This window comes from Ambystoma mexicanum, chromosome 12 (genome assembly GCF_040938575.1).
Source record: "Ambystoma mexicanum isolate Mex_15411 chromosome 12, UKY_AmexF1_1, whole genome shotgun sequence".
Classification (NCBI taxonomy): Eukaryota; Metazoa; Chordata; class Amphibia; order Caudata; family Ambystomatidae; genus Ambystoma; species Ambystoma mexicanum.
In genome coordinates, this window is record NC_090936.1 from 575,373,345 (window position 1) to 575,398,103 (window position 24,759).

At 43.5% G+C, this 24,759-nt stretch overlaps 1 protein-coding gene across 1 annotated transcript in view; it reads right to left on the minus strand.

The window, feature by feature from the left end:
* Nucleotides 1-23,958: 23,958 nt before the first annotated feature.
* Nucleotides 23,959-24,759, minus strand: part of LOC138513804 (zinc finger protein 692-like) — a 529,021-nt gene continuing 528,220 nt past the window's right edge. The window contains exon 11 of the mRNA XM_069628903.1: nt 23,959-24,363. Within this exon, the coding sequence (XP_069485004.1) occupies nt 24,072-24,363 (292 nt within the window). The 3' untranslated portion in view covers nt 23,959-24,071. The remainder of the gene's footprint in view (nt 24,364-24,759) is intronic.

Genomic DNA, 24,759 nt, shown 5'->3' on the forward strand with positions numbered 1-24,759 from the left:
ATATTATCTGTAATTTTGATCTTGATTCCATTAGAGTCTTTGAACAGTTCTGTGTTGTCTAGTGCATATTGGCACATGGAACATGTACCACACTTTCTAAATCCTGCAGTATATTGTGGCAGCCATGTTGTTGTTGGTGTCTGTTTGGTATCCCGAAGAAAAGATGCACTTAAATTAGTTTTTAGTGTTTTCGTCCGCTTGAAGATGAATGTTGGGAACTCTTCAACAAAATCCTTTATATGCGGATAAAGTTTTAGCAAATACCAATTCCTTTTCAAAATCCTCTGTAGCTGAGCATTGTTTGCACAATAGGTTGTTATGAATTGTACTTTGTGCGGATATCGGTCCGTCTTCATTCTTGGTATTAGAGTTAATGCTCTATCCAGTTTTTGTGCTTTAACTTGTGCTGTTGCTATGCATTGATTTGAATACCCTCTAGCTTTAAAGCGAGTTGATAACAGAACACATTCGTCCTGAAAAGCCATTTGCTCTGAACAGTTTCTTCGTGCCATAATTAATTCCCCTTAGGGATGTTCCTTATGACAGGGTTATGGTGACAGCTAGTCGCATAGAGCATCAAATTCACTTCCATATCCTTCCTGTATGTTTTGGTCATCAATTTATTGCCAGATGTATATATGGTTTGTAGGTAACACAGGTTGCTTGATCTCTAAAAATGTCCTTTCTTCATCTGTTATAAGTCCCTGGCGGTGCCAGCTTTGAATGGATTCTTTTAATTCAAGTAGGATTTCCAATTTAGGGTTTTTTGAAAGTTTGATGTAGCAAAATGGAGTTGATAAATGGTTATTAGCCATTGGTATGTAGTCATCTCTATTCATCGCAACAATGTTCCCGCCTTTATCGGCTTCCTTTATTATTATTTTGGGGTCTTGTCTCAAAGTGTTGCATTCTTTCCATTCCATTTGCGTTAAGTTGTTGTATTTGAATTTCTGTGTTTTCTTTGAGGGGATTTTACTTTTTTGATCCGTGATGTCATTCAGGTCTTGTGTAACTGCTTTTTAAAATTCATCAACTAAATTATCTGGTGCTAGTTGCGGTGTAAATTTCGATTTAAGTTCTTCCCGAGTTAAGCTCATTTGCTGTATTCGTAATTCTTGTATGGTTTGATGCACTGGAGATTCAGTGGTTTCTTGTAAAGATCTTAGAAGATTAATATTGTTTAGATCTTCAATTGTTAGTTCACTTGTAATTACTTGGTCTGTTTTTCGTGTATGTTTGCTTACTTGGGTAGCATTTTTTTTGTTAATTTAAGTTTCCTTACAAATTTGAACAAGTCTATATGTACTTCAGTCATGTTGCATTCTGTAGTTGGAGCAAAAGAAAAGCCTATGTTCAATAAGGAGATCTCCTCTTTGGTCACTACACGATCTGATAGATTCATCACTAAATCCTTTATTTGGTCTTCTTTGCTGCCTCCCTTGTTCCTGCTCTGGTTAGCCTTCTGAAGTCCTCTAAGGCATCTGGATTGCCTGATCTTCCACTGCCTCTCCTTCCCCTCCTCTGGACATAGGTTGTTTCTGATTTGTTGATGTTGGTAATAAAAAACATACTTGTTTCTGATAGTTACTTCTGTTCCCTTTTTTGTGCCTCCTTATTTGATTAAGAAAACCTTGTCCTGGCTGGTCCTTGTTGACATTTTCGGTTTGATCAGTTTCTCGATCACCTTCTGACTCTGCATCAGAACTGCCTGATGAAGTATTAGGGGTGCTCCCCCTTGAGACTGGTTTTGTAAATTGCTTGTATTTGTCTCGGAAAAGTGTAGACTTTGTCATCTTGATCATCTCTATCGTCTCTAAAGAATTTTCTCAATTTTCTCAATTTAATTTCATCCTGATGATCTTTGAGTATTTCAAAAATGTTTTGGTAGTTTTTTTCCTTAGTTACTTCCAATGCCTTTGCATCTGTAATTTCTTTTTTAATTGTTTCGATTTGCTCCATTATTCTCTTGTGTTCTCGAGTCACACGATCCACTAATAATTCTAGCATGTTCATTGAGCTTTGACTCAAATTTTTCTCCCACAAATCCGCCTGATCTTTGTGTTCATCTCGTGTAAAATCAGGGAATATCAAGATCTGTAAAACTCTTGGGATTTGCTCTTTGGTAATATAGTTCTTTAGGGATATGATTTCCCAATACTTTTTGATCTCTTTGCGTGAGGCTCTTTCCAGTTTGATACATTTGTAACGTAGATCTTCCCTTGTTTTTGAGATAGTGGATGTGAAAGCATGTACACATGGCTTCATTTTGGTGTGAATAATTTATTTGCTTCTTCTTCCCTGTTTTCCAAATATTCTGCCATGTTATTAGTCCAAATGACAAAAAGGCTTGTTGTGGTCAGCGAGGTCATTAGTACCAGATTCAAAAATGGAACATGATGAGGAACCTTTAAGTGAGTACTAACATCTGGACCCCAGAGCCCTCTAGTCTTTGCGGTTCAAAAACGAGTGGTGTCGCATAAATATGAAACGTAGAAACAGAGAAATAGGTCCCTCCACTCCGTTTAGTATAAAGTGATGCAATGTTTTTTCATATTTGTTCATGCGCCACAAAAAAGTAAAGATGCTACACAGTAATTCGCATGAAACCAACTCAAGATTTTATTGAGTGACCATTTTCATTCTTAAAGTGGCACTATGTGATGACGCGTGTTTCGGCAACCACAGCGCCTTACAGATACAGGCACACCTGTAAACTAACAATCTTCTGGGCCTACGTTAATCAGGTTTTAGACCTAGACATGGCACCAAAGCCGCCCTACTACACTTGAAAACACAGTTGGATGACCAAAAAAACAACAGCAATATAGCCCTCCTTCTTTTACTAGACTTATCGGCTGCCTTTTATCTAGTCAATCATAAAGTTCTGTGCAAACTCCTATCTTTAGCTGCCCATTTCTCAGATGAAGCTACGGCCTGGATACAATCCTTCCTTGACAACAGAACTATGGGAGTATTTGCACCAACTGCATCAGCCACTTGTGGAGTACCTTAGGGGTTCTGCATGTCACCAACGCTGTATCATAATTTTACCGAGCTCCTGTTCGATGACCTCGACCATTTGGGTGTCACCTACACTAACTATGCAGCTGACACCCAAATTCTCATCCCTATCACTGGGAACTATGACTCCGACACAAAATTACTGAATATAATGTACGTTATCATCCAGGCCTGGATGGCCACACACGGTCTCTGCCTCAATGAGAAGACTGAATTACTTCTCATTGGTTCCCAATCCAAGATAAATAAACTAGACAATTAGTTTAAATCCTTTATCATAGATAGCATCAACATAATGGCAACAACATAACCGTGTCCAAGGAAGTCGAAACACTTGGGGTTTACCTCGACTCATCCTTGACTTTGACTAGACAAGTCAATGCAACAGCCTCTGCCACAGCTTATACCTGCAAATTAATAAACGCCTGCAGACCCTTCTTGTCGACAACAAGATGCATCACTCTAGCTAGAGAGCTCATTGAATCTAAATTAGATTACTGCAATGCTCTATACATAGGAACTAGTAAGCGAAACCTAAATAAATTACAAACACTTCAAAACAATGCGCTCAGAACTGCCCTAAAAATACCAAGTACCCATCATATATCATCAGTAAGATGCAATGCCCAATAGTTGTCTGTTAAAGACAGATTAGCATTCAAAACCTTAGCACTCACCCATAAATGGCTTTCTAACTCCGCCCCTATATATCTGACTTGCAAAATCACTAGAAACCAATCAGACCGTGCCACTAGGTCCTCACAACTATACTGCCTCAGGGTTCTGAGATTCAAGCTACAGAAATCAGGGGGCAGTAGCTTCCCTGTTTTAGCAACAGAACTCTGGAACTCCCTACCTGTAACTTTAAGAGCAGAACCTTCATCCCCCTGCTTCCGAAAAAATGTAAAAACTGGCTCCTCGCACAGGAGGCTCCATAAATGTATGCCTCACCTGCTTTTCCGTTTTTATTATTCTACTGCTATACCTCCTTTATCTATGTAATGTAACTGTAAATAGCTCATGCATTGTACTGTTTCTCTTGTTTTGGTATGCAACTCATTGTGTAACCCTACGAAATGTGCCCAGATACCGGAGGGTTAGGTGAGCTATATAAATAAATACTGGAACGGGGCTGTGATAAACTGTCCTTCTTAAAGCCTGATGTTATAGTTCACCCAAATAGATCCTGATGCGGTGGCGCCTAACTTTTTACAAGGTCTGTCTGCCCAAATCCTCAACAGAGATCTTAGTGCAGTTAAGCCTAACCACTGAGTAAACCAGTCCATGGCAGGCAGCAGGACTGTGTTCCAACCCCATAAGGCTATCTCAAACTGAAATAAGGATCTACCCTGGACTTTGTTCCCGCACATGTGTATCCAGAAAATATATATCTTCTCAGAAGATCCAATGTTATGTAAAACAGCTCTGTAAAATTGACTGGTCATATTGAAGCACCAATAGTGAGGCTATATTATTCCATTCAATTATGTAAACAAGATTCAGTAATCTTACCTTAAATGGTACATAAAACAGTCAAATTCGTAATTAATATTTCTGTATTTCTGAAAATGTGAAACAAAGTGACAATTGTATTTCTGTCACAAGGTACCACCTATATTAATGTCCAAATATCAATTACCACCAATTAGTTTTGGTGTCACAAAATGTGAAGCAAGTTCACAACAAAGTATCAAAACAAACTATCACCAACACGTGTTTCGCCCAAACTGCTTTCTCAAGGTTTTATAAAATTGCGTACACATACGTCCAAGTTAATTATATACAATTTCTCATTTTGTGTAAATTCTACCCAAGCCATATCGAACATCAAATTGGTACACACATTGCAAGTCATATCAATACAGAACACTGTCCATGAGATCATGAATCAAAAGGCCAATTCTCTAGCAATATTAGTCCAATGGTGCTTTAGTAAAATGGGATTCCCTTAGGCCTCATTTCTTGTAGGTTTTGGAAAGCAATTATATCACAGTATCCAAAAAGGTGTCCTCCTTGCATGATGTATCAAGAACTTACTTTAGTCTATTTCTAAGTAGCGCATTTCATTCCAATGTCCTCAATTGTGTTTCAGATATTTTTATTTTTTAATATGGGGATGGTGCTCATTCATGTCCAATTGGCATGCCCTCGCGTTCAGTGAATTAACCTAGTGCCTTATTATCTCATGGATAGCGTACTTGAGAAACTCATTTGAGGTGAAAGACGTGTCGGCAACAGTTTGTTTTGATACTTAGCGTGAACTTACTTGACATTTTGTGACACAAACCTATTTGGTGATAATTGATATCTAGATATTAATTGACCCGATACCTTGTTTTGCATTTTCTGAAACAATGAAATATTAATGACTAATTTGAATGTTTTATGTACCTGGTGAGGTAACATTACTGAATCTTATCTACATAACTGAAACCAAAAATAGTCTCACTACTTGCCCTTTAATGTGACCAGTTCATTTAACTGAATTTATTTATTTTGGATGACACAGGTTAGGGTGCCATAATCTGGCCAACAGATGTAGACAGTAAGTGGCCTTCTGATAACCATGCAGTTTAGTTTTTGTGTTTAGGCACAAGATCATATTGATTCAACCAGGATTTGTAAGAGTAATGAAAAGCAAACATGCTACAGAGCTTCCCCAAAGAGAACCCATTATTCTCATTGACTTATCGAAAAGAAATGTAAATAGTTACAGAAGGTAAGTCAGTTTAGTGTGAGAGATCGCAGGTAGAACCTAAGTCATTTGAAGTGCAAAACTCTATGTGACTTGTTCTTAGTAGAGCCTGAGTTCCTTGTTTTGGTGGATTCTAGGTATATTGACTAGACTGGACGGTTCAGTCTCATAGAGCGAAAAAAAAGAGTTTTCAGTTGAAACATCATTGGGTGAAGGACCTCTATGCATGGAATGTAGGACTGGCATGGTTGCCTTATCTAAAGGACCCTAAAACTGCCAACAGGGAATATGCATAACAGTATTCACTGAAAACAATTTACATTTCTAGCCATGCGGCAAAATGCATTTCAAACAAAGCGTATTCATGTGCAATTGTTGAATGTAATATGTTCTCGAAATGAGGCACATGCAGTCTTAAATAGGGCCCCGTAAAGTTCCTAAAGAGACTGGCAAAAACAAATTGTTTCAAAGCATCTGAAGGAGTGGAAAGAGGATGCTTGTAAAATACGGAGGATAGTCGAATATCCAAACAATGTCTGAGCAACTCAAACCAATTGTTCAAGGTGTATGTCAACACAGAGAAGAATTGATTTATTACTTGACAGTCTATGAAAGGGTGAGCAAGGACAATTTGTTCAAAGGCTCTGAAAGATGAACAGAAAAATCAAACATTTCTTTCAAGTATATAGAAAACTCAAAGTCTATGAAAAGGCTGAAGAGTGAACGTCACTGTTGGTTGCGAGATGCTGAAAGATTATGTCAATAAATTACTAAAGGAGACCCTGAATCCGCCATTGCAAACCACAGAATGTCTGAGAAGTGAACGTGAAGCAGAGCCAAAGTTCCTAGTCTAAGTTCAAGCAGGACTCGAAGACCATGTAGAAACAATATTTTATTCCATGCAGAACCAGGAAACTAGTTTGCAGCCAAAATCCATGGTAGTCTGGCAGCGGTGAGAGTAACCTCCTAGATCCCAGGCAGGCAGAGAGATGAACATCAAGGAGTCTATTCCACTTTAAAGTCAATACAATAATTTGTTTATACTTTAATGCCAGAGTTGCTTTGTTTATGTTGGTAGTGAATTGTTACACTACTTTTTCAGCCGACAGTACATATTAAAATCTGGGGCCTCACAAGGGTTTGCAATGTCACTTACATTGTTAGCGTTGTTTATACACCTTCTCACTACAAAATGTCAGAGTTCCTAATGCTAGTCTGCTGTGACTGGGGTTTTTGACCAATCACTGAACCTGGCCATGATTGATAAAGGCATATATTTAGTTTGACTATGGATATGCCATAGTAGAAGATTCTACATTTGTTTTGGGAAAGTATCAGTCTCTAACCAAAATGCAGCTATAAAAACCTGTAATAATCAACCAAAGGTTACAGACTCAAGTATCATTCTTGTTAAAAGACATTTTAATTTCTATTTGGGCTGTGGCAGCAGGCTTTCCTTTTCCAATTAAATGCTCTAGATGTCCTTTGAACCACAGTTTACCTGATTATCTCTGAGTATTAACATTATTTGAATAACCTCTCCAAGGGTAGGCCTACATTTTATAACCAAACTATTATAGAATGAAGAACTACAGCATATTACACAGTGATACACATTTCCCCACTAATATCCAAGTAATATTAAAGAATTTTGGATTTGAAGGCAGGTTTCGAGTGATAACTTCTTAAATCAAGGGTCAATCCAGCTATCTTACCTTGCACTCGAATCAAGCAGCCTCTGAGTTTTTAGTGTAGTCTGAAATACAATATATAACAACCTTGCATATGACCAACAGGGATTTTGCTGCTCAGTTTGTAAGAGAGTTAAGACATTAGTGTGTGAAAGGTTTGAAATGAGCACCTCTGAATACTTGATTTTTGTAACTGTATTTACCCAACCTTAGAAAGTGGCCTACAACCATGTATTATCCCTTGCCATGTGGCGGGTATGGCAGTGGCACAATAATATAACTTATTTAGATTCTTCTGTGTCCAAGCACTGTAATAGTATTCTATTTTAACCAATTTAATGGGACTCAATGCACTGACCTCTGAAGAACTAAGGGATGAGTTAGTCCTGTCAGAATTCAAACCAATGATTACAGCATGCACACACACATACAACACCCTTCTCTGCCCCTTAATCTTGAAGTGCTTCCCTTATTGAACTATTTTACTAGCTGCAATGAGAAAAACACTGAAACAGAGCTTATATGTCAAATAAAAATAATTTATTGTACACAATGATTAACACTTGGGAGTTCATGATCACATTTGCCATCAATCTGATTCAAAGTTGTATCGTATGTGTATGGAAATTTGTACTTGCCTTTAACAGTATTTTTGCAGCTTTTCGCTATTTTAGATTCACATGCAGAGCGCATAGGCTGCCTTCTATAGGCTGAAATATTGCAACTTGTTTACCACATCTTACAGTGTGTGTTTAAATGGGCACATAAGTAACTAGAGATCAGTATTCATGTACCCTCCGCCCATCTTGGTCCCGTGAGCAGACAGCATCTTCAGATTGCATTTTTATGCACACCATATGTTTATCTCATTACTGTCTCTTTCCTTATCTAAACAAATTGCTCTTTTAAAAAAAATGTAATCTAGATAAAAATAAAAATGGTCCGTTTAAAAAAACCTCAGACCACACATTTGTCCTTTAACAGACATCTCAAGTGACAGGACATATGAAGCACTAACATGTGTAACTTGTCAATATCTTACTGTGCATATTTTAAGAAGCGCCAACTTCTTGGATGGGGATGTGTCAAATGTGAATTGAAACAGACAGGCTGCAAAAATACTGTTATGTGTACATAACATTTCTCTTTTGCATGTGAATCTGCTTTAGATTCACATGCTGTGCCTAGAAGGTAGAGCACCATTTGAAATAGATTGTTTTACACTGCCTGTCCAACCAAAGATATCTCTATAGTCTGTGTACCAAGCAGTAATGCTTTGTGCGTGTGAAGCAGCAAGTGGCTGCCCTGCTAAACTCATAAGTATCTTATTGTAGATCCCTCTCAAGAAGTACTTTGATGTTCCACTTCCTGCAGCACTGCAAGGGGAATCTCCCATGGCGCATGTATCAGCGTGCATGGGACTATAGCTCCCAATAACTCAGACGTAGCCTAAAGTCCGCACGCTATACGCGTTGGTGCACCAATCAGGTCCACCTGTGCGCCCATGCCAGCCCGCAGAACCGAAAATAAGACAAGCCAATGGACCCCATTACTGGTCTGGCATTAACCCTGCCGGTGCTACTGGCGGGTTGCTGCCGGACCCGTAATAATTTACCGGCGCCCGACTTCCTGTGCCACCGGGCTATTACAAGTCAGGCGGCCGGGAAGTTAGGCGCTGGTACATTTGTTAATCCTCATTCCCATAGAGTCCTATGGGGCTCTATGGGAGTGGGGACAGGGGAGTACCGTGACAAGTCTGCTTACTGTGGCCACTGCGCCCGGCAGGGTCAGACCTGTTGGGCACATTGGCTCTGGCAGGCAGACCTGTAGTTTTCTGGTCTGGAAACAAGGCTGCCAGTGAGCTTGCCAGCACCCGTTTCCGCACAGGCAAACATGTAATGAGGCCCAATGTCTCTAGTGTTGCATGTTGTCTGCGCCCTTAAGCCTCCGGGCCTTGTGGTGTGCGTTACAAATATTTTAAAGGAAAGGAAATGGTGCTTCTCAACCATTGGCATGGCTAGCATGTGATTTGCAAGTTTTTTCTGTTGTCCATTTTCCTTCCTGCATCTCCATCCCCCAGCTTCTCCAACCTTTGTCTTTTGGTGACTATGCTGTGAAATCCCATGGTAGAACATACTGTTCAGTGGTGTAACTGACCATTCTTACATTGTGTTTGACTTATTTCCTGGCATCTGCCCTGTGCTTCCCAGTTTATGGTTTGGAATTGCTGGAGAAATCCCTGTTGGCACTACTCAGCCACTGATAGAAGGGTGGGCCATAGGCTGCACTCCATTAGCGGACCTTGTACAATGCTCTACATGGTGTTTATTCTTTGCATATCACTCCTGCGCATCTTGGATTACATTTGACTTTCTTTCAGTGTGCACCTTGTTTCCTATGCTCAAACTCTCCCGTGAGACCATTCTTTCCATTTTCTTTAGCTTGTGCCCTCGTGCCATCCGGGTTGGACCCCTTTGCAATCTTGTGGGACGTTGGCATCTCCACTGACAACATCCATTGGGCAGGAATTCTGGTCTTTAGACTCCTGCTCTGCCTGTGCTCATTTGTTCTCAACAACTTGGTTCTTCGGTTTCCAGCAAGTTCTGTGCTATCTCTCAGGTGTGAAGTGCTTACATGGAGTAAGAATTGGTCTTCCACTTGATTACTTGTGCATTAACCTGTGTTTTGTTTCTTCCCTCACAGCCAGGGAGGGAACCATGTGGTATTCATCCTACCCTTCACTTCACTATCCAACTACAAGTGTGCATAGTCTTGAGTGTGATGCAGTCAGGAGAAAAGTCTTGTTGCCTTCATGTGGTTAAACCCACTCAGGCATGATACGCATCTGTCTTTGCATAATTAGCCCCTTGCATTAGTGTCTTGAGTGCAACATTTGTGTATGCTTCAAAATCCACATAGTCAACATATTCCTATGGTTGACTATGGGACACAAACAAATGTCTTGTCTACGTAATATACTTAGTTCTTTGTGTTTATAATACATAATAGCCCTCGATACATCTAACGAGTATAATTCTCCAATCAACATCAAATTGTGGATATGTAAGAATATAAAAATCTGAAAGTTTTGATGAAATTACCTTGAGTGAAAAAGTGCATGCATTCTGAGCAACACTTTATCCTCATGTATGGTTATGAAAGGTTCTTCTGCAGACAGAGCTTGCACTTCATTTAATCTTCTTATTGAGATTATTGCAATTACGAAAGCCACCTTTATAGTCACATTCTTTAAATTACATCTATATGTTGCATCACATGGTGAAAACATGAGTCTGTTTAAGCCATATTAAGGTTCTGTCTGTTGCCAGCTTTTCTGGGAGTGGTGTTGGGACATATTTCCATTTTGGGGATTCTCTGGGCCCAATTTGTGGCCCCCCTGAAAGTTTTGCTGGCTTCCTGCTTTTTTCCCTTTACTTTTGTGCTGTGGCCAGAGAGCCTTCTACTGAAGTCCCCTGTCACTGCAACCCTTTTTCTAATGTGCAAATGTGTTGGGGAGTAGGCTGGTTGCAGTTGTAATTACGTTTTAGCATTACCAGGGATGCAGTCGTTTTTACTGCATTAGAATGCCCAATGTACCAGTAAGATAGCTTTTGGCGCAATGATGTATTGTCTTAAGTCCTATTCCCATCCATTTTGTTTTGGGCCATCCGTTTGTCAGTGTGGACCATGAGGTAGGCTTAAGAATTATAAGTTACTCACCATATTGAGGAGTATGATCATTGTGCCCTGCCATTCAGCCTCTATAGTGGTTTAAACAGATTTTTTTCTGCGGACATGCCCAATACACTTCGTGTGTGAGCGGACGTGGGTGTATGGTAGCATTTAGGGCAAGCCCAATAGGCCAATCACAAAAATCTTTGTTTGTCTGCTTGGGGTGTGTTATTGGAGGGCTGCCTTAGGCAAGCTCCTAAGCGAGTGCATTTATTTAGGGGAGTGTACATTCCTCAGATCCACAGATTCTTACCCAAGGTGCTGGAGGATTGCCACAGAGATGGCCTGCTGCCTTTGAGGACCTGATTTGTCCATGTTGACTGGACCCTGGTTCCTTTGTCCAGGCCCCGGTTTCTCCTTAAGGCTGCTGGAAGTCCTGCCTGGGCTTTTACTTGTCCTCCCCTGGTAATCCGTGCTGGCTGCCCTGCCTGCCCTGTGCTAGGACCATTTCTGGATCACTGCTCCTTCTGGATTAAGTGCCTTGAGGTAGGGAGTCTCCCTGGCCTGGAAGAGTGGTAGGTCACCACTACTCTGCTTCAGCTCTGTCTCGGGCCATGCTAGGTCACCTCCATCCATTGTCCTGGTTATGGAACCATTTTTTGATGGCTGTCTTCCCTGTTCTGCCCCTTCAGCTGCCAAGATCCCCTTAGTTGGGTTCCTCCCATTTCCTGGTGCCATCTCCACAGCTGCTTCTGGCTGGTGAGTTGCCATCTGTTTATGCAGCCAAGTCTTCTTTTCATCCATCAGGGTTGTCTCTAGTCCAGGGTCCAAGTCCCTGAGTAAAGAATCTTCATCCCAGCCCTGCAAAAGAGGCTCTGTACTAACAGGGTTCTCCTCCCATTTCCAAGCCAAATCTTCGGTGCCAGGCATTATAAATACTTGTCCCTGGGTCTTGATATATTCCTTGGAATCATCTTCCAGTGTCCCTTGCATCCAAGGGTAGTGAGGTTCTGCAGGCCGGCCACTCTGCCACGACTTGCTATTGACTTTAATTGAGTCCATTGCTTCAATTCTTCTCTGGCTGGGTCTCAAACCTGGAGCTGAAGTTCTTCAAGGGGTAGAATATGTGCCTTAAATCATAATTGCCTCTTGCTTTTGGAATTCGTCCATTTTTTTACGAGAGCGAAATGTTCACAAACGTTTAAAATCCCATGAACTGAAGAAAACAGGTACTTATCTAGATCACCCTCTAGGTCCCCTCGAGTGATCTGAGGATTATTGTGACTTTAGAAAGTGCATGTGATTCATTAGGGAATTTAACATAATTCACTGCAGTTCACTTTTTTCCCCCCACAGGAAATAATTGTATACATTGTTGCACTTTTTTGTTTTGTTACTGTGTATCTGAATGTATTGAGGTGTGAACTGGGACCAGGATAGGTACAGAACATATCTAATTTTACTGTATTTTTGGGTGCCACTCTGGGCTTGGTTTGTTTGCACCATTTTACTCCATGTGTGGAGGGTTATTCCAGGATACATGAATGCTTTTACTTGTCTGTGTAGCAATCCTGCTTTGTTCCCATCCCTTAGCCTAATCATATACCCGGTTTATCAACAGGCACATGCCTTGCAATTGTTTAGGAGTGGGAAGGGTTGGCCCTAAATCCCTCATACTGCGTTTTTTCTACAGTTCTACTGTGCTTTGTGTCTGACTTACAGTACTTATTTGAACTGATAGTTATTTTTATATGTAATTCTAAAAGAAAGAGTGCATAATTTTCATCACACCTGTGCAGTGTAATTACTCAAGTTGAGTTATCTATTGGGGCTAATCTACCTACCCGCCAGCCTTCTCCCCTCCCTTAAATCAAGCCAAAATCGCTTTGACATTGCGACCCCCTCTTCACTTAAAGCTCCATCTTCTTTTGTTCTTGTTTTTATCCATCTGCCCGGTATACGTGTTTCCTTATTTGACATTCCATTTCGTCATGAAAGAGTCATCATTGGGGATTTGTAATGTTTTCATTTTAGTGCCTCAATCTGCCATCATTATTTTCAGCAAATTGATGTTCATTTATCTCTGGGGAACTGTGAATTTGCCTTGAACCTTTAGGTGTGTCAGTGTGAAAGGTCATCCTACTTGTAGTGTCTGTGCTTTCCACCAGTGTAGATTTTACCAATCTTCTTCGGCCTCTGACCACTGACTTCCTAGCCATTTCTTTACTGGTCATACATGTAGCTTGCCATAGGGCACTAAATGGCATACACAATGACATCATTCCAATCAACTTCATCTCATTCCTTGCTGCCTGACAAGATGACTAGTAAAAAGGAAAATTACGTTTTGGAATGCTTTCACTCTTTCGTGGGAAGGGCTAGATATTGCACCTATATGTGTGCCCCAAGAAAGACTTTGTTGTTTTATTGGACATAATTTGACTTCGTTGTTATCTGTGAACCCCAAGGCAAGAGGGTTACCACATGTTAGTTTTCAGTTATACATTTGGCTGACGAGTTTGCCTTGCTCAGTCATCCACATATGGGTGCACATTCACTGCATTTCCTCTAAGATATGCTGCCACCACTGGTAGACCTTTCATAAACACCATTAGGTTGGATTTTATACCACACAGGCGTAACCTGCACTGAAAGTGTTGAGCACACATATTAAATCATACGTATTTGCAATGGTTGGGTGCATTGAAATAAGAATCCATGTATCCTTGAAATCTATTATTGTCAAATTGTCTACTTTCCATGTGAGATGCCATCTTGAATAGGGGACTCTCCCTCTTTTTTCTAAGAAAGAATTTATATTGATCGCTTTTAGTATACCAGATTCGATCTCCTCTTTTAGGAAGAGTAGATAGCTTTATCTTGCCTTTGATGTTCTTGGTGGAATTTCTTGTGGCATCTTTAAAATCCCACCCAGTAAACCATGCTTGGTACCCATGTGCCCCTTATGACTCCTTTCCCCTATGAGTAAAGGGATGGGAATGTTCTGCCTACACGGGTGCTGTGGTTGGAGGACATGCAGGCATTGTTTTTGGAGAATTGGCTCTCCTACCCAAAGCTCCCCTTGGCATACATCTGCCACTCTGAACTAGATTTGTGTAATTAACCCGAGTGTCCATAATCTAGTAATGAGAATGCTCCCATTGCTATAGCAGTTTCATTCTCCTTTGTGCGTTTGTCTAACTTCTCGTCAACTGTGTTTCCAAATAGATTGTGCCATCAATAGGTATAGCAATGATTTATGCCTAGTTTTCTGGTTTAAACACATAGACCCTTAGCCCTGAATGTTGTAATAGTTAATTTACAATACTTATATTTTATGCAGCAGGGTTCCACTTGTATTCGCCGCAGCCATTTGCACTTTTTGGGGATGCTTGTGGTCTTGTGCAGCAGGGATGTGACTTAGCAGTTTGGGCTGGTCTGTCTCTTTTGGGGTGGGACCAAGCCTGATTTGCATATGGTCTTTCCCCTTCTGTAATGGCTTGGTAGGCTGAAAACTGATGGTCTGGATAGTTGCCCAGAGCTCTGTCCGCAGTTATGATTTGTTCAAAGCCTTCAAGCCATCAACATTTGGTTTTGCTTTAGTCACCCCGAGTGGAACGGGTATGCCCAGACGTGGGTCCCAACCTGCTGGGCCTAAAGACCCAAGCTACTCCTCACTGATGACGCTCAACAAGGCAGAAACATGTCTGGGGATGCGTGTGGTCTTGTGCAGAAGGGATGTGACCCAGCAGTTTGGGCTGGACTGCCCCTCTTGGGATGGGATCAAGCCTGATTTACATATGGCCTTTCCCCTTCTGTAATGGCTTGGCAGGCTGAAAAACGATGGTCTGGAGGGCTGCCCAGAGCTGTGCTAGTCGTTATGATTTGTTCAAAACCTTACAGCCATCAACTTTTGGGTTTGCGTTAGTCACCCAGAGTGGGACGGGTATGCCCAGACATGGGTCCCGCGCCCATTGGGCCTAGAGACCCAAGTTACTCCCCACTGTTGACTCCCAACAAGGCTGAAACATGTCTGGGGATGCTTGTGGTCTCGTGCAGAAGGGATGTGACCTAGCAGTTTGGGTTGGACTGTCCCCTTTGGGGTAGGACCAAGCCTGATTTGCATATGGTCTTTCCCCTTTTGTAACGGCTTGGCAGGATGAATAATGATGGGTTGCCAGAGCTGTGCCCGTAGTTATGATTTGTTCAAAACCTTCCAGCCATCAGCTTTTGGTTTTGCTTGAGTTGAAAGACCTATCCATAATCTAGTAGTGACAATGCTCCCATTGCTATAGCCGTCTCATTCTCCTTTGTGTGTTTGTCCAACTTCTCGCCAACTGCATTTCCAAATAGATTTGTGCCATCAATAGGTATCGCAATGATTTGAGCCTATGGTTCTGGTTTAAACACATAGACCTTTAGCCCTGAATTTTGTAATAGTTAATTTACAATACTTATTTTGTTACAGGCAGGATTTCATATGTTTTCGCTGCAGCCACTGACTCATTTCCACTTTTTAACTGTGCAGTTGTCACCAAACTTAGAGGCGGGGTGTCCCCAAACATTCCCTCTAACCCACCCCCACTGCCAAGCTCCAAACACACAACACATATTTAAATAAAGAAATACAATTGGCAAAAACTATTTAAGTGAAAACGACATGTTTAAAACATTCAAATTTGCAAAATGCCTGTGGCGAAAACACAGTATATCATTCTGCAGATGTAGCCATCTTTGTTCAAATGGCATGCAACCTTTTACTTTCTTTATCAGGGGGTGCTACGGAGGACAATGTGAACAAAGCAAATCTTTCAGCTATTGTTACTATCATGGAGTCAGTAGAGTGGCCTGCTTTATTGTTTGGTCCGGATGCATAGGTTTTTATTTTTTCTCTATTCTTGGAATGACTGCTGGTAACAGCATTGTATTCTTCCATTGCTATCGAATCCGAAACCTTTACGGTAGTGCAGAGTTTTCTGTTTGTGGAGTGGTGTTTCTACAAAGAGGGATTTCTTCTCTTCCAGCATTTGGATATTAAATCTATCTGCAGCTCATTTCAAAACTGCAAAAAACCTCTGATCATCATTATGAGATGAGATAGGATGCTCTTTCCCCTCTGTAGAATGCACTAGGTAGTTACCCATACACGCTTCTCATCTTCTAAAAGTTTCTCTTCCTCAGGGAACAGTTCCTGTTCACCCGTATCACACATTTCCTGTGAAATGCTATCTGGATTGGGCGTGTCCAACCCCTCTTTTGCCCCATAACTAGAGCCTGCTCCTTCATGTATTTAGATTATACATGGCCTCCTGGAAAGTCTGTTTGGCCTACTATCCTCCCTCTTCAATTCTGGTGTCTGATTCAGTTTCTTAATCCTTGCCTTATGTATTAAAGAACTCTTCCTCATGCTCTATTTTTCTTTCTTTGCCTCTTTCCCTTGTCTCTGTAAGTTTAGCATTAAAGAAGTTATTGTGTTCGCACAAGTGAACATGTTCAATCTCAGAAACAGGAAATTTAGAATTTCAATCTGCTTTCGCTCTATAAACCTTGTGTCCCCTTTGTCCCTAACTCATAGTGACAAAGGTCAGTTTTGGGATCTTCAATGCTGAACCTTCCACATGTTTTCAGGAGGACGGGCAATGCCACATATTTCCTTACTCATCCCTTAATCAACCTTGAAGGTATCCTTTCAGTTCCAAATAATCAAACCTATGTTTTTGTTTCAGAGAAAGGAACAATGACGCTTAGTTTCAGCTCCTGTACTTTGACCCCATCTCGTTTGCTGGACTTAAGTACAAGATGGCACATTCATGAGGCCTTCGGAGGGGGAATAGCTGTGCTGTGGTCAGTGCTCTTTACCTTTAGAGGCTCTCTTTGCTTTGGCATAAAGATCTTACCCCTCATTTGGGAATCACAGTGGACCCTAGATCACCATACTCAATGTTGGATTTGCAAAGCTTCCAAGCCTTCTATCCCAACAGAGTCCTCAATAAGGATGCCCCAGAATAGCTTGTGTCCATAGCTTACAGCGCCCAAGCCTTTCCCTTTCTGGAAAAAATGGATTTAGTCTTAAAACCTTTGAAAACTGAGCAATGAGTTTCCATGTGATCACATGGTAGACACAGATTGTAGACCGAGTTTTACAAACCCATGAGTTTAAATTATCACCATCCAGACAGAACCTTTGCACATGAGCCCAGAACCTTCAAGTGGAGAGGATTATATAATTACCAAAAGTAATATTACATGCGGCCCTATATACACAAACCGAATGTTGTATTTGTGGATTCTGAGTTCTTCTTCGTGATGTCGTGGGTGCAGAAGTCAAACGCTCACCTCACCGGAAGCAGTGTCAAAAATGAAATGTGAAAGAAACTCCTTTCAAAGTCCTGCTTCTTTCCATGACAAGTTGTAACATTCCAGACGAACACTAAATGGTGGCCTATGCACAGCAAGTGACTTCAAAACACATTCACGCAGCAAAAAAGTCTGTCTCTTTAGAGATGTATATCTATATATGTATATCTATATATATATATATATATATATGGGATACATTACTCACCGTAATCGTATTTCTGATGCTTGTATCTGCTTAGATTCACATGCTGTGCATAGGCCGACATCTAGTGGAAGCTGCGGAGTATTACAGTTTGTTTTTCGAAAGTCGAAAATGGGCGTCGACACAGGCGTGCCAGTAATACTATCCCTAGTGTGACGTCCACTGTACCCAAGATCCCTCACGCGTGTAGGATCCTCAGATTGTATTTTTTCTGACATGAGGAAGCATGAGGAGTAGCGTGAGTACAGATAATCCAAGCAGATAGACAGAAAAGGTAAGACTACAAGCAATCATGCGCCTTCTCTCGGAGGGGAGGAAGGGTGGGTCGCATGTGAATCTAAGCAGATACAAGCATCAGAAATACGATTACGGTGAGTAATGTATCCCTTCTGAGGCTTGTGGAATCTGCTTAGATCACATGCTGTGCATAGATTAGCGAGCAGTACCAGAAGAAGGAGGTGGGATGTGAGAAGGGTCATGAGCAAACAGGTGTCTTAGAACCGCTTGTCCCACTTGTGTATCTGTCTTGGAATGAGTGTCAATGCAGTAATGCTGAGTAAAAGTGTGAATAGAGCTCCAAGTAGCCGCTTTGCAAATGGTGTCGAGGGGAACATTTGCAATGAAAGCCAGAGTGGCACCAATGCCTCTAGTAGAGTGGGCCCTTGGCGTAAAAGGCAGAGTCTTGTCAGAAAGAGAGTAACACAGCTGTATACAGTTGATAATCCACTTCGAGATAGCGCCCTTAGAGACGCGATCCCCCTCTCTGCCTGTAGCTACGGAGACAAACAGTTGATCTGTTTTCCTTAGCGGTCTGGTTTTATTTACATAGTATAGGACCGCCCTACGCACATCTAGGGTGTGTAGTTTCACCTCAGCCGAGCTTTGCGGGTTCTGGAAGAAAGCCGGAAGCTCGATGGACTGGTTTACATGGAACTTGGATATGAATTTAGGTGAGAACCTAGGGTGTGTGCGTAAAACCAGTTTGTCCTTGTGGATAGTAAAGAAAGGATCCTGCACTGACAGAGCCTGAATTTCACTGACCCTTCTTATGGAGGTAATGGCTACTAAGAAGGCCGTTTTATAAGTCAGGTGTTTGAGACTACTTTTATGCATGGGTTCGAATGGGGGTCCCATGAGCTTAGCTAGCACCACGTTGAGGTCCCATCCTGGCGGTGGGTTCGAAATAGGAGGGTGAAGTCTCTTTACTCCTTCCATGAAGGCTTTAACCACTGGTACTTTCCACCACGAGACCTTGTTATGGGATGTGGTGTAAGCCGAGAGGGCTGCCAGGTGTACTTTCAGCGAGTTAAAAACCAACCCTGCATCCAGCAGGTGGAGCATGTATGTCACAACGTTGGAAGGAGTGCAATCAACCGGGTTGATTTGTTTATTCTGGCACCAGATAACGAATCTTTTCCACTTATCAAAGTAACAGTGCCTTGTATTTGGTTTCCTGGACTCCTTTAGAATGTCCATACACCTCTGTGGTAATTTGAGATGTCCAAACTCTATGACTTCAGGAGCCATGCTGCTAGGTTCATAGAGTTGGGTTCCTGATGCACTGTTTGACCCTGTTGCTGGGACAGTAGGTTGTACCAGGCTGGGAGTCTGATGGGTTCGCACACCGCCATCCTGCGTAGGTGTGGAAACCATGGTTGTCTCGCCCACATGGGAGCAACTAGGATGAGCGTCATAGATTCCTTGTTCATCTTGTACACCACCTTCCTGATGAGAGGAGTTGGTGGAAAAGCGTACGCAAACATCCCTGACCAGTTCATCCACAGGGCATTCCCTTGGGAGTCCGGCTGGGGGAACCTGGATGCAAATCCTGGGCATTGTTTGTTTTCGCTTGTGGCGAATAGGTCTATAGTGGGGAAACCCCACTGAGAGAAGAGATTTCTTACTACGTCTCTGTGAAGGACCCATTCGTGTTCTTCTGGGAGGGAGTCTCTGCTTAGAGCATCCGCTAGGGAATTGAGCTCCCCTGGAACATGTTGCGATGACAGGAAGATGTTCCGTCTGAGTGCCCATATCCATATTTTCTGGGCAAGCTTGGACAGATTTGGCGAACGAGTCCCCCCTTGCTTGTTCAGATAGAACATGGCTGTCGTGCTGTCCGTCCTGATCTGCACCGACAAGTTCAGTAGATGGGGCTCGAACGCCCTTAGCGCTCGGAATACTGCCAGAAGCTCTAGCAGATTGATGTGGTTCTTGGCTACTGAGTGAGACCAGAGACCCTGAGCTGTGTGGTGGAGATGGTGAGCTCCCCACCCAGTCAGGCATGCATCTGTAGTCACCACGGCTTGTACTTCGGGATCGTAAAAGGGTTTCCCCTTTGCGAGATTCTCTCTTGTCCACCAGTGTAGGCTCTGTACGAGTGTTGGCGAAACGACCACTAGATCGTCCCAATGACCACTTGCCTGAGACCACTGTTTCGCCAACCATTCCTGCATGGGACGCATGCGCAGACGCGCGTGGGGGACCAGGTAAATGCATGACGCCATCATGCCCAGTAACCGCATAGCTTTGCGTACTGTTATCTGTTGACCTGACTGATAATGCGGAATTTGCAGAAGTATATTCCGAATTCTCTCTTCCGAAGGGAAGGTCAATCCTTTCTGAGTATCTAGGATAGCTCCTAGAAACTGTTTTGAGGTGCTTGGCACCAGACTTGACTTTTTCTCGTTGATGGAGAAGCCTAATTCGTGGAGGAGGTCGATAGTCCTCTGAATGTTTGACCTGCAAATTCCTGGGGTTTCCCCCGTTATGAGCCAGTCGTCCAGATAAGGGTACACCGGGATTGCTTCCCTGCGTAGGTGTGCAGCCGCCACCGCCAGTACCTTGGTGAATACCCTTGGTGCTGAAGCTATCCCGAAGGGCAGTACCTTGAATTGGTAGTGGCGACTGTCCACCTTGAAGCGCAAGTACTTTTTGTGCGCTGGGAGCATGGAAATATGAAAATAAGCATCTTTCATATCCAAGGTTGCCATGTAATCCCCCTTTTTTAGGAGGGGGATTACCTCTTGTAGCGTGGTCATACGGAATTTTTGGGGCTTGACATATTTGTTGGCAGGCCGTAAGTCCAATACTGGGCGCATTGTCAAATCTTTCTTTGGCACAAGGAAGTAAGTTGAATAGATACCCTTGTTTACCTGGTGTCCTGGGACGAGTTCTATCGCGTCCTTTTCTAGCAGAATGGCGATCTCCTCGAGAAGGATCCTTTGATGCTCTAGGGAGTGCACTCTTTGTCGTGGAGGATGATTCCGGGGACGCTGCAGTAGTTCTATACAATATCCTGCGGATACTGTTGACAGCACCCATCTGTCTGAGGTGATCCCTTCCCAAGCCTGGGTGAAGGTGGAAATGCGTCCCCCTACTGGGGTTGCGTGGCAAGGGACCCTGAACTGAGCGTCACTGTTTTGGTGGAGGCGTGCCACCGCCCTTGTTGGGGCTGCCTCTGCCTCTTCCACGACCTCTCTTGTTACCCCTGCCGTAACTCTGGGTAGACTGCTGGTTGTTATTCCATTGTGTACCTTGTCCCTGGGCATAGTTGCCTCTTTGTGAATTTTGGCCGCGTGGGCGACGAAAATTATTGTTCCCCCTCTGGTTAGGGGGTTTGTTGGTAAGCTGGCCAAGGGATTTGAGAGTCTCATATTCATCTTTGGCATTTTTAAGTGCGTCTTCGACCGCTTTCCCAAACAATAGGTCGGGTTCCACTGGCTTGTCTATTAAAGAAGCCTGGGTTTCTGTCTTGAATCCCGACTGCCGTAACCACGCATGTCTCTTGATAACAGTACCTTCTGCTATCAATCTCCCTGCGTTGTCAGCGGCGTCGAAAGTTGCTTTTAAAATGCAACCAGACACGGCTCTCCCCTCTGCCGAGATCCGAGCCAGCTGGCCCTTTAACGGTTCTGGAGCAGAGGCAATGAGCGCCGCGACTTCTTCCCATTGATGGCAATTGTAACTAGCCAACAGGGTGGTGGAATTCGCAATCCTTGCTTGGTAGGCGGACGTTGAGGCTACCTTTCTGCCAAACCCGTAAAGTTTTTTGCTCTCCTTGTCGGGAGGAGCTTCTGATGAAGATAAGGGCGTGCCAGCCCTCTTTCTAGTGTTGGTCACCACTAGGGAATCTGGTTTAAGATGTCCCTTTATATACAGAGGGTCAGACTGGGCTGCCCGGAAAATCTTTTCAATTCTGGGGTTGACAGCTCTGGTGAGGTTAGGATTCACCAGGGAAGGATCTATTCTTCGTTGGATGGATTTGAGGATAGGGATGGTCTGAGCGACCGGTCTTCTCTCTCCTACAAACTCCTCCGCGAAGTCCCTTTCCTCCTGTACACCGTGGGTGTCGATGTGGAAGTGCTCCGCTGCTCGAGCGAGAACCTCGTTAAGGAGGGGCTGGTTATCAACTGGAGAGTCAGTAACTGGGGCTTCGCTTTGTACTGGGGAATCTACTCTGTAAATTTCCTGCTCATCTTCTCCCTCCTCCAGGTCCTCATCCTCTGCATAGTAATCTGTCCCGGTTTGTTCTTCCATAATTGCAAACTCCTGGTCCTCTTCAGGGAAAACTTGTCCCTGATAACTGGGGAGTGGAGTAGAATATGGAGTGGAGTAAGGCTGAACCTCGAAGGGTTCAGGTCTTTCGACCCGGGGCTTTTTACTTAGCGGGATAGGATCGGAGGAGCCTGAGGGTGTGGCCCCTTGAGGGTTATATGAAAGAAAGTGTTTTGGGTTCTTATCATAAAAATCAGCCAAGGAAGACATCCTAGACATAACCCTGTCTATGTCTTCACTGGACCATTCCCTGGAACAGGGTATTACTTTAGCAGGTGATTTATTTTCAAGGGTAGACTTGTGTTTGCTTGTCTGCTTAGGCTTTACAGGGGTGTAAGGCTGTGCTTTCCGCTGTTTCCCCCCTTCTCCGTGCGTGGAAAAATGTTTTCCCTGTCCCTTGGGGGCCCCAGAGACTTTCGACGCCTGGCGTCGAGGGTCTGGAAAGGTATCTGTGTGCTTCGGGCGTGGGGCCTCACTGGTGTTAACCGCGGTCTCGGTATCTTGGAGCGCGGCCTGGGGGTGGAAGTCGTCTTCGTCTCCCGACGATCGAACTTCCGTTAGTGTGTGTAGCGAGGCACTCTTGGCAAGAGTGGATGATTGCCTTGCGTCGTGAGGCGATCTCGATCGAGAGCGCCCAGAGGACACCGAGTCGGACCGTTCTTTTTGTGCCTCTTTCCGGGAAGTCGACGTCGTCGAGGTCCGGTTGGTCTTAGTGTGTTTAGTGTGTGTTAGGTGTGTAGCGCTTGCGTCGCCGGGGGTCTTCCCCATAGCCGCCTTGCCGGACGACCTTCCGAGGTCGGGGACCTGCGCTCGTCGGCTGTCTTTCGACGCCGTAATGCCCTCGCCGTCCGAAAGTACGGCGTCGCTGCCATCGCTGAAGGCGCCCTCCGCTGCCATGGCCTCCTGCCTGGCGTGGTGGGCCCAACGCTTTGTCGAACGGTCCTTAAGTGTCTTAGGTTTAAACCTACTACACGCTCTGCAGTTCGCTTCGGGGTGATCCCTCGGCAAGCAGAGATTGCACGTGGCGTGCCTGTCGACCCAAGGGTATTTGCGATTGCACTTGGGGCAGAATTGAAAAGGGGTACCCTCCATACGCACCTTAAGGCAGCGGGCTGCTAAGTGTAGGAATATATATAAATGTAACTATATATCAAGAGTGAAGAGTATGTACCACCCCCCACTCTCCCTACTTGTAAGGGCCGAGGCCAGCGGCCTACTAGGCCCGGGCCGAGGCCAGCGGCCTACCGAGGCCCAGATCCGTCGTGCAGCAGTCGACGGTCGATGACTTCTCCAGCCGTCGTCGAGGTTGAGGGTCGACGTTGGGGTGGGGAAGGGAATGAATAAGAATTAAAATTATAATAACAGCAAAAGTATGGCTAAGGCCAGGGAACTCCGCAAGATGCTTCCGACCAGTATGGCGGAAAAAAACAATCTGAGGATCCTACACGCGTGAGGGATCTTGGGTACAGTGGACGTCACACTAGGGATAGTATTACTGGCACGCCTGTGTCGACGCCCATTTTCGACTTTCGAAAAACAAACTGTAATACTCCGCAGCTTCCACTAGATGTCGGCCTATGCACAGCATGTGATCTAAGCAGATTCCACAAGCCTCAGAAATATATATATATATATATATATACACACACAATCCAGTGTGTGCTTTAACCAGAGAACTAGTGATTGTTTTTCACAACACACTGAAAGAGTCCACAGTAGTCACTTTTCTGTTCTTTAAACCACAATGCTTATCTAGTGCCAACTCTAAGGGGGGGGGGGAGTAGGCAAGGGGTAGCTTGAAACCATAGGGTGGCCATTTTCTGAAGCTATAACTGCTTGTTTGGGGCACTGTTAATTTAATAGATATCTTTGATACTCAGGTCTCTGAACCAATGTCCCCTGGTGTGGCTGTATTGCTGGGCTTTGTGATGGTCTCCGATAATGACACAACTGAGCGGTCCGAACTACCTCCCGAAACCTTGTGACTTTCTACAGGTAGAGATGCTCCAGGGTGCTTCTTCTTTTTGTGAGCCGTGACATTGTCCCTCTTCTCAAACTTCTTGCCACAGGCATCACAAGAAAAAAGGTAAAACGAGTCTGCATCATGCTTTTTCATGTGCCAGTTGAGGGAGGCCTTTTGCCGACATGTGACTCCACAGATCTCACATCTGGAAGAAGAACAGGGGAAAAAAGAGGATGAGAGAAAGCATTATTCCTTCGAGCGCTGTACGCTAAAAGGGCATAAAGGAACCCTGTGGATGGAAAACATGAGACATGCAGCAGAAGACAGCAAAATAATACATCAAAACCTTTGTATTCATTCTTTTTAATGTCCGAGTTATAACAAACTATAACTACGTTACTCATCAGTGAACCCATTAATCATGGTTCTTAGTTCATGGACAAAAAAAGACACCTCTTCCTCATAGATATTATTAGCTTTGCTCATTTAAATTCAACTTTGCTCCTGGACTGGCAGACTGGTATTCCTGCGAGTCTGCAAAAAGTGAGTCCTTGCCTTTTGCGATCTGTACTTCCTCCTGAACTTGAACAAACCCCTGCTC